Source organism: Mesoplodon mirus (genome assembly GCF_964341445.2).
Source record: "Mesoplodon mirus genome assembly, chromosome: 9".
Classification (NCBI taxonomy): domain Eukaryota; kingdom Metazoa; phylum Chordata; class Mammalia; order Artiodactyla; family Ziphiidae; genus Mesoplodon; species Mesoplodon mirus.
In genome coordinates, this window is record NC_138985.1 from 10,048,618 (window position 1) to 10,058,858 (window position 10,241).

The 10,241-nt window shown below is 58.2% G+C and overlaps 2 protein-coding genes across 3 annotated transcripts in view; both read right to left on the minus strand.

Annotated features, from left to right (window-relative positions):
• The window catches only part of VWC2 (von Willebrand factor C domain containing 2), a 120,290-nt gene extending 115,838 nt beyond the window's left edge, over positions 1-4,452 (minus strand). Inside the window, exons 1-2 of one of the 2 annotated variants that reach the window (XM_082632309.1) lie at positions 4,203-4,452; positions 1,584-2,376 (exon numbers count right to left, since the gene is read on the minus strand). In XM_082632309.1, the coding sequence (XP_082488435.1) occupies positions 1,584-2,255 (672 nt within the window). In that variant the 5' untranslated portion in view covers positions 2,256-2,376; positions 4,203-4,452. Of the gene's footprint in view, positions 1-1,583; positions 2,377-3,602; positions 4,070-4,202 lie in introns of those variants that run through there. The other variant, XM_082632308.1, reaches the window with a different exon arrangement.
• A 5,085-nt stretch (positions 4,453-9,537) lies between these two features.
• On the minus strand, positions 9,538-9,962 carry LOC309810445 (dolichyl-diphosphooligosaccharide--protein glycosyltransferase subunit KCP2-like). Its single transcript, XM_082632473.1, has one exon. The coding sequence runs from the start codon at positions 9,903-9,905 to the stop codon at positions 9,561-9,563; it is 345 nt and encodes a 114-aa protein (XP_082488599.1). The 5' UTR covers positions 9,906-9,962; the 3' UTR covers positions 9,538-9,560.
• Between the last annotated feature and the right edge of the window lie 279 nt (positions 9,963-10,241).

Consider the following 10,241-nt stretch of genomic DNA (forward strand, 5'->3'; position numbering starts at 1 on the left):
GGAGGCATCTGCCAGGCTCCCCAGTCCTCCAGGAGCATTCTGAGGGCAGGCTTCCGGACTTATTTCTGTAGTATGCAGAGGGCCTGGTTCCTAGCAGGTTCTCATCAAAGTTGTCTGCCTCTCCAAAGGGCTGAAGCCAAGAATTGTCTTAAACAGGTTTGCCTGGAGATAAACCCTGGGTGTCAGGTTGTTAGAACTCCAAGGAGCCTTAAGGAATGTCGGGCCCTTACCTTACAGATGAGGAAAAAGAAAGCCAGAGGGGAGATGTGTTTTGTTCCCATCATGCAGCCGATTAGTGGCAAAACCAGAATGGAAACTCATCTTTTCTGACCAAATCCCAGCATCTCCACACTTTCTACATTACCTATAGATCTGTCCTTCTCGGCTTTATATTAATATTTCTACAACACTCAGGAATTCATTCCTAAAACTCACTACACGCTGTCACATCCTGGGCACGTTCTCAACTTGCAGATCTCAGAGGCTATGGTCTGGGCACCCTGAAGGATTCCTTTGCACCTGCCTCCTTGTTCAGCTTTGGGGGCTGGAGGTGCCAGGATGCCCTCTGCTGCCCGGGAAACCTCTGGCATTCCAAAGTCAACTGGCCAAGTCCAGTTGGACTGAGCCGACCATGGGGGACTGGAATGACTGAGCAGCCGTGCAGCTGTCTCCCAGGCTCGGTAGTGAAGATGCAGGGCTTTCGGGGGGAGCTCACCCCCCGGCCAGCACAAGTGCCCCTGTGGGGCTGGGCTTTTGGTTCAATTAAGAGTGTAGGGGGTAAAAGCGTGCTTGACACATGAACCTGCTTCTTAACAGCTGTGTTGCCTTCGACACCTTTTTAAAATACTCTGTGTCTCAGTTTCCTCTTCTTTATCAGCTGGAGATAGTAGATAATAATCTACTTTATTGCGTGGCTTGAGGTTTAACTAAGTTAATGCAGGTGAAACATGAAGCCTGGAGCCTAACATACAGTAGGCATTCAGGAAATAGCGCTACTAATATTATTACCGGTACTCACCTAAAATAACACCATTTTTAACCGTAACCTGGCCTTCTTGTTTTTGCTGTCGACTATGTTTTGGCATCCACTGAGCAAGCATTTTTTTCTTTTAATTTCTAGAACATCTGCCTGATACCCGGCACATGATCTAGGGAAACGGCTTATTTAGATGAACAGTCCCTTAATGAGCGATTACCTCGAGAACACATCCCGAACAGCAGGGTAAATTACCCTGTGTTTGAAAACAGGGCGAGCATTTCGGCAGCAACACTTTTAACTCAGGAGCGGCCAATTAAGGTTAAAAGTACAGCCAGTGATTTTGCTCGGGCTGTTCGCCTTAGGGCCACGGGCTTCACTCTAAGGAAACCCTTTTATCGTGAAGACCGAGCGAATGCACGTGGACTGGGCACACGGCTTTCAAAAGTTACCTCCGCACTGAAAAAGAGGGGTCGTGCTGAGGGGACGCGGGCACAGCGCCGCCCACCTCTGAGAGCCACAGAGCGCCTCTTCTCCAAAGTGGGGACTCAGAGCCGGTTCACCCTCTCCTGGGACGGGCAAAGTCGCCCGGGCGCTCGCCTCTTACCACGAACTCCTCCAGGGTCTGGTAGGTCTTGCCCCGGAACTCGCAGTAATTCTTCCTCTCCTTGCACTGTGGGCAGCACTGACTCGTGTCGACGTGGATGCAGCGTGGGTGCAGCCGCGGGCACTCGGGCTGCGCGCACAGCGGCCCCTCCTCGGTGCACAGGCACGGGCAGGCCGAGGGGCCCGGCGCGAACTTCTCCCCGATCGCGTACACGAAGCCGCTCTCGTCCACGCAGCCCTTCCCGCGGTAGTCCGGGTACGCGTACTCCTCCGGCAGCTCGGGCGTGGGCTCTGGGTCTGGGCCCGCCGCGTCCTGGGCGGCGGCGGCGGCGGCGGCCGGGGGCTCTTCGTGCGGGGTGTCCCCGCGGGGCCGCCCCTGCAGGTCCCCGGCCCCGGCGCCCCCGCCCTGGGCGGCCCAGGCCTGCTTCTGCCTGCTCCACGCCTCGCGGCCGCCCTTGCCCTTCCAGTCCCGGCCGCCGCCGCCCTCGTCCCTCGCCGGGCGCCCGAGCTCGCTCACCCGGCCCGGGCCGTCCCGAGACGCGTGCTCGCGCTTCTCCTGGCCCGGCCGCTCGGGCGCCTGGGCCAGCTTCTCCAGCGGGATGCTCGGGCTGCACAGAGCCACCATCAGGCAGCAGGTGAGCAGGAGGGAACTGGACAGCGCGCCAACTGCCATCGCAGTGCAGCTGGGCAACCCCTACCGCGTCCCGGCGGCCGGGCGGGCGGGGAGCGAGGTCGAGGGGCGAGTCGCATTCACAGCCCGGGGGCGCGCCGCCGCCAGTCTGGAGCCGCCGTCCCTGCGGAGAGAAAGCAGCACAGCTGAGCCCCGAGGCCCGCGCGCGCCCGGCCCGGCGGCTCCGGGAATGGACGCGCCGGACCCCGAGGGCAGGGGCGGCATGCCCGGCGCCGGGGCACGGCCCGGGGTCCTACACATCCCAGACTGTGGACACGGACACGGACACGGAAGCGAGTCCCAGAAAAACTCCGGCCCGCAGTGTCCCCCGTGTCTTCGTGATTAGCGGGTGGCGGAGCAGCGGGGATGCAGCTAGTGGGGCCCGCGCTCCCTGCAAGGCTCGGATGGAGCCACAGAACTCCGGAGCCCGGCGCCCTCTCCGGGTCCCGGCCACACTTCCCTAAACACTACTCAGTGGAGAATTCCGCAGTGGAGCGGGCGCTGACGGCCGTGCAGGAAAATAAGAGGGAAACCCTTCCTCGCTTGCCCGAGGCTGTTTGGGGAAGAAGGGCGCGGGGGGGTAAGAAAGCTCCCAGGACCCGGTGACTCATCCTAACAACTCTGCAAACGCCACCAGTGCGGGGCGCAAACGCCCCTTCCCCGCCCTCCGCCCGGTTGCCCAGAAGAAGGTCCGTGACTGTCCCCCAGCCCAACCCCCGTTCCCGGTTGCGGTTCGGGGCTTTCGGAGGCTGTGGCTCCTCCATCAGCCACCCGGCAGCCGCTCAGCGACTCGGGGCGCAGACCAGAGACCCCTCCGTGGGCCGCAACGCGCAGTCGCCTAATTTCTTTGACCCGGGAGGGGTCGTGGCGGTGGAGCGGGGCGGGGGGGGGCTGGCAGCACTAGGGTGTGCGGTGGAGGAGGCCGGGGGTGGCGGACGCCGGGCGGGGCGAGCCCCCTTCACTCTGCCTGTCTCCGAAAGCCTCTCTGGTTCCCAAACTTTATGCCGCCCAAAAGGGCCGATGGAACCCTAGACGCCGCAGGATGCCGGCCGCCCAGCCTCTCTCCACCAAGCCCTCCAGCTCCCCTCGCCCCCCCGCCGTTCAGCGCGCCTCCGGGGGGCTTCCTCCCCCTCATTCCCGCCCCCCTCAAGCAGGGTCGGGCCGTCCGTGCCCTCTGCCCACCCCATCCCCGGCCCGGCGGACTTCAGCCCGGGCGATAACCCTTAGGTACAAACTTGGGCTTGGGTTAGGGGGGCTCCTCCCGAGCAGCAGGGAGGCGGAAGGGCGCACCGGGCGCGGACACCCAACATGGACCCTCATTCCCCGGGGGCGGGCGCCCAGCCTACGTACATGAGCACAGGGCGCCGGCCGGACGCGGGGCTCGCGGCGGGCGCTGGGGCAGCAGCGGCGGGCGCGGCCCCGGGGCGCCCATCCTCCGGCCGGCGGGGGCCCGGCGCGGGGCGCACCGCGGAGAGCGCAGCCCCACCTGCGCGCTTCGCCCGGCGCGTGCACCCGGCTAGGGCGTCTCCGCTGCCAGGCTCATCGCACCGCCGGCGGCCGGGAGCCGTGGCCCCAACTCGCGTCAGTGCCCGGGCCGCCCTCCGCCGCTCATCCTCAGGTCTGGTCCCCGCGTCTCCGCGACGAATCGTGCCCCGGGGCCACCCCGGCTCGGCCTCGCTCCTCTCCTCCGGCAGGCGCGGGGAGCTTCCCGGACCAGGCAGCCGGAGGCTGGGGTATCCGCGGCGCGTCGGAGGCAGAAGGGACGCCCGGAGCGCGGCGGGCGAGTGGCGCCGAGGCCGGAGTGGGAGCCCGCGCGCCCGCCTCCCGCCCCGCGCGCTCCCCGCCCCTCCTCTGCGGCCCGGGTTCGGGAGGCGTAGCCGCGGCGGCCGGCGCTGCCCAGGGGTTGGAGGGCCTCCCGCCCACCCGCCCCCTTCCAGGCCCGAGACCCACCTGTCAGCTTGCAGCGCAGCCGCCTCCCCACCTCCGCCGCCGGCTGCCATCCTCCGGCCTTGTCACTCACTCTCCGCTGGACCTTTCATCTGGGCTTTTTCCTTTCCTTTATTCCTCCCTTTAATTTCTTCCTTCCTAATTGGCCCCCTCTGGCTTTCCTCCCCGTGGACGGCTTGGTCTTGCGACTGTTGAAAAACCAGAACCAAAGTGTGTCCAATTTGGAATTCGAAGGCCGTGTTAGCGTAGCAGCCTGTGGGAGGTTTTTTTTTTTTTTTTTTTCCTCTTTACAGTCAGAAACCCGGGGGTATAGGCGTGGAAGAGTCAGAAACTCATAAAAGCCAGTTCAGCGTGCCTTCCGGCTCTCTGCCCATCTCTCCCCGGTCGATCCCTATGTCCCCCCTTTCCTGCCCACACTCTCCGGTCACCGAAGAGAAACATTTCGGGTTAACTTCGCTGGAATGCTAAATTGTCAAGCAGAGGCCTGTGTGGTTCAGACTTGTTTTTACTCTCTGATCTTGCTCAATGGACGTGCTACTTTTCTTGGATAAAGGAGGAAAGGAAACTTCACATTAACCCCTAAAATGGGATTTTTATTATAGAGATGTCCATTCCCAAGGCAATGGTTCCTACCCTGTCATCTTAGAATCACTGAAAATGCTCAGATGTATAAACACACAACCTTTCCCCTACAAGGTCAGGCCCTGGGCTGGGGTGGGTGCTTTGCGACCAGTTCCTCTTCTCTCCCACCTCTTGTTAGTGGACAGACCAGATTTAAATGAACTGCAGAAAGGCCCTCTCCCAGCCGCAGAAAGACTGGGCGAGAAGAAGCTTCTCCTTATCTACCAAAACAAAAACAAAAAACCAAAAAAATGAAGAAAAAGGTTTGGGTGGAGGGTTTCAATGTCCAGAAAGATTTCAGCACTTCCGCCTCTGCAGTCCCTACCCCCCTTTTCTTCTTGTCACCTCGAGGCAAGAGACGGGTCGCACTGGCCCGTCGCACAGAGCAACCTGGTCCCCCAGTCATTACATATCATGTTTGTTTTTGTTTTGGCAAGGACTCGCAGAAGGTTACACTGACATAGGCCCCAAGTAGATGTGACGAATCAGAATAAGACGCTAATAGTATGTGCAGAAGATTCCACTTCTGGCCGACAAGTGGGTTGGGGGCCCGATGGAGGGAATCATGAAGTCTCTTCCGATCCCACCTCAATCACGGGGCCCTTGAATCAGAAAACCTCTGTGGCAGCGCGCGTGGGCGCAGTGGAGAGCCCTGAGGATGAGACCGTAGGGCCCCCCGGGAAGGGGCCTGAGGGAGTGAAGGGCTAATCACGCTGCCCAGTGTCCCAACCTCTTCATCTGGGCAGCGACTCTCAGAGACAGTGTGGAAGGTCAGACGAGATGAGGGGAGAAGTCATTTTAGAAGGATTTCTGTCCTTAATGGCGAGCAATGCCCATGCCACCTTGATTCGTTGAGAGATTCAAGGAAGTAGCAGGGACTTTGAAGGTATCCAGGGAATCTGACCCACTCCCCCACCCCCCAATCCCTTGCTCCTTCTCTCTCTCTCTTTCTTTCTCTTCCTTCCTTCCTTTCTTTTATCTACGTTCTTCTGAGGCTGCAGAGTTAGATGTAGCAGCAGAAAGATCTCTGGTCATGGAGTAAGGTGACATGGGTCTCACTGGGCTCCACTAGGGGCCAGTTTTGTGACCTCGGACAAGTCAACTGCCATCTCAGGGTCCCCATTTTCTCACCTTTAAAAGGAAGAAGAAAAAATCTCCGAGTGGGTAGGAACCCCAAAGTGCTCTGGGACTATGGCATGTTTCTGCCCCCAGCCCTGTTTGAATCTGCTTTATTAGTCTTAAACCAACCAGCAGAAGCCCTGAGTCTGCGAGTCTGTGCTCAGCCCCAGGCCCATCCTGAGCAGCAGGCAGGGCAGGTGGGTCCCAGGCCAAGTTCAGAGTTGCCTCCCCCTCACCTTTCCGGTGCCCTGAGGCATAACTCATTGACCCTCCTCTTCACCAAGGCTTGTTTCTGTCTGTGTTTCAGGTCTTGTAGGCTCGGACTGTGTCTTAGCTTCATGGAGTCTGCACCCACCTCTGAAACAGTGGCTTATTAAACAAGGGGCTGGAGCTGTGCTTGATTCATCTTCCTGTGCTTACAGCCCAGGAGGCAAATGAGGAGGAAGGGAGGATCGGACGGAGGGAGGGAGGGAAAACTGGGAGAACAGTGCTGGGCCCGTTCAGAGCATCTCACTTATTTCACACGGTACACCTGGTCTTGGGGACACCATTATTGTTTGCCATTTTGCCCGTGGGGAGCCACACACCTCAAAGAAGTTGTGAGTTGGCTGAGGTCCCAGCTCACAGGGCAGGAGCCGGGTGACCCTGGAACCTCACTCTAACTCCAGGGCTTCTGGTCCAGTACCACAGCTCCCTGCCTCGGTGGCGCTCTCTCCCTGACTTACTGTACGTGACACGAGGTTCTCCCAGCTTCCCAATCCAGCTGATCCCACGTGACTTCGCATTCAGGGCCCTACTCTCCCGAGAGCACAGAGAGGCAGAGGGGATGGGAACGGCCAGAGCCGTCCGTTCCGGGGACGTCCTTGTGGTCACATGTTTAGACCAGACCAACCTACCCTGGGGCTCAGTCTCTGTCCACCGAGGAATCGGGGACAGAGAGTGATACCTGCAATCCTGAGGGAAGGTAACTCCTTGGAGGAAAAGTCAGACCAGGTGCCCTGGGGAGGAAGGCACATCAGTGGATAATGTGGGAGGAGATGTCAGGAAACTTGGGCCTGCCCCCTGCCCCCCGGGGGGTGAGATAGGGTTGTCTGTGGGAATCGAAGGGGGCAGAGGTGGTGTTTGCGGCTTGAGAGTAGAAAAGAGACCGTGGGATAAAATATAGGATGAGGTTAGGAGGATGAAAAAAAACAAACAAACAGCTGCGAAACAGAGGGCCTGGTGGAGACTGGAGAGCAGATGCTAGGGGCCGAGCGCCCTGTGCATTTTCTCCACGAGTAAAGAGCTGCTCGTGGCCGCAGGAAGAACTTCCCCAGGGCTGGCCATGGACGGGGACGGCGCTGCCAGCCTTACGGGGAGGGGATGCAGATGGCTTCTGTGGGAAGGAGAGCCTTCTGGAAACTCCTGTTCCAGGTAAAGACGGGGCATAAAATGCAAAGCCTCGAGCCTCTCACAAAATCCTGCTGTTCCCTGATTGCCTGGGCCCAATGCCTAAGGGTTGCTTTTATTTAGTTCACACCTTCGCAAAGCCGCATTTACTTTGAATTCTGGACTTGGGCCAGAGAAAAGAAAAGCTGTAAAGTCTTCATCTTTCTAGGTTAGAGGGAATAAAAGCCACTCGCATATGAAATCAGGGTCAGCAGGATTTTTGTGGCCAGGCAGAAGGCGGACCACTAACTCAACGTAATGAGTGAGAGAAGCCACCTGAGGCGCTCGGGTGGCTTTTTGTGATGTGCACAGAGCAAGCTGGCTACTAAAGCTCGGCTCTGGATCGGGCTACTGGTCAGCAGAGGCAACAGCTCCATCCCGATCAGCCTTTGACCCACGGCTGGGGTGGAGAGTTACTGCTCCCGTGCTGGCCCTCTGCACGGGCTGCCTGATTACACCACACCTCGGGGACTCACCCCTCCTGCTGTTCTACCCAAAGTCAGCAGCATCTGTTCAGATAATCGAACGGATGACTCACAGATAATTCTTCTAAAATCAGTGGAAAAGCATCTTTCTTGAAAGGAGGTGGCCAGAGATGCATTTCGAATACACTACAACGGCCTGCGCTGCATTAACATCCCAGACCCCCAGACCACATACACGTGGACCCATACAGAAGTCTCCTAAACAGTCCTAATGGAACCCGGGCCCCTCAGCATGGATTGGCCTAAGGAGGATAGCACAAGGCTTGGGCTTCTGCTGGCACAGGCCGTGCCCTCGGAGGCGAGGGTCTGTGTGCGTCGAGCGAGGCAGAAAAGCCTTGGGTGACACGATTTAGGTTGTTTTCCTCCTCCTTTTGGACAGCTCCAAAGGAGGCAGCCTGGCAGGTGCTGGGTGACATGCTGACCCCAGGCAGGGTTTTCCTTGGTTGATAAAGGGAGCCTGGGGTCCACTCTGGAGCACTTCTGAGATGGGATGTGTTTTCTAAGGACTGCATTTCTGGCTCCTGGTCTTCCCAGGAGTCCTGGACCAGACTGGGCAGTGGCACAACCAGAGACCTAGCTTTGTTTGTACGCTGCTCCCAGGTCCCCCAGAGTGGGCCGTGGCACCTCACAGCAGAAGGCAGAGAACAGGGCTGAGCATATTTCTAGGAGGACCCACAGCACACGTGCGTGGCACACATGTCTGCTGGAGAGTCAGGCAACGCATCTTCCTGGGATGGCTTCTCCCCCAGGCCCCAAACTGACTGGCCTCTTGACCCTTCCATGGTATGCTAAGGGCACTTTGAAGTTCTCTGGGGGATCTCAAGGCTCTCCACATGTCACCAGCTCCTGGAGCAATGCCAGCACCAGAGGAAGGGGAACCTGGCCCGGGACACTGCTTGGGCTCAGGCCCTGGGCTTCCGACATGAGCAAGTGCCTGACAATGATCAAAAGAAGTGCTTCCTTGCCCCAAACTACTTCTGCATAGACCCCAAATGTGGGACCATCCAGACATCCAGAACTTAGGGGGACGGTGTCTGAGTCATAAATCTGAGATACAGCTGGAAGGAAATGGTCAGTGGTTTGCGCGTAAACCAGGAGGAATCAAGGACCAAGGAGAGTGTGGGAAGCGTGTGATGGACAGGATGTCAGTCAGTGTCAGTCATCAGGTATCTCATGTTAACCATTCATTCCTCCTGGTCCTGCTGCACAAAGAGCCTTCCGTGGAGTCCACATCTGTGGTCCTCCCTGGGTGGGGTGGTGATTTGGACCTGCAAACCAGGACAAGGCTGACACCGTCAAACTGCCCACACAACCAACAGCCTTTTATTTTCGAATCCACACTACTGAGCATCTGTAAGACAGTGTTGCATATACTTGCTTAATGAGCCCTCTCGCCTTCCGTGCCCCAACCCCCTTACCATAAGTCACTCCTGTATCCCTAGCTCCTGTGGCCTGTGCAGTATGTAGCTGGGCCGTGACAAATGTTTATCAGATGAATTAGGGGAAAATGCAGACAGCGTGATCTTTGAGGATCTCACCTTGCTTGCATCTCCAGCTACTCCCCGACCTCCACACTGTGCTTGGTCACGCACTGAAGTCCTGCAGGTGTGCTCGGGGGCCTCTCGACTTCCTTGTGCCCCCCGCCAGGCTCTCTTCACTCTTTTAGTTATTTATTTTGTAAAGAATCAACTTTATTAAACATTCAGGGTCAGTTTCTGTTTTTGCCCTTGCCTGTAACCTTGGCTGGTGTGAGGACTGGAGCTGTTGCCTGGTACAGAGTGGGAGAGATCTTGTTGATGTAGTACAGACCAACCATGGAGAAGATGAAGCAGGTGGTGACACAGACTCGGTGGATGAGGCCAGATGCAAAGAGAGCCAACAGGAGGCAGAGGAGAATCTCAGGGAAGATCTTTGCTTGGAATCCTTTGCCAAAGACAAGATTCTCCAGATTATTGAAGGCAGTGAGAGAGAAGGTGAACAGGCCGGAACCAAGCAGGCCGCCCTGGGGGGTGAGCCACTCGGTGGAGGCCAGCTGGCGGCTGTACATCTGCATCCCAGCGAAGAGCAGCAGGGACAGGAGGCAGGAGAGCGCCAGCGAGGTGCCTGTACCCACCGCTCTGTACAAGAGGAGAGCCGAACCGGGCACAGTTGGCTGTGCACATGCGTCAGCCCCCAACGTGGACTTGCTTCTCCCCCACGTCTTCCTCTTTCTCCCTCTCGGCGCCTGAACGCAGCGCCCTCTTCCCCGACCAGTGCTGCTCGAGGCTCTTCACTCTTACCCTTCTTCTCCTCACTCAAAAATATGCAAGTTAGGTTTTATCTCTAGCTCTCGAGAGAAACTCCTTTCTTCCAGCACCAGGCATAGGGAAGCGGGAAGCTTCTCTGGAGT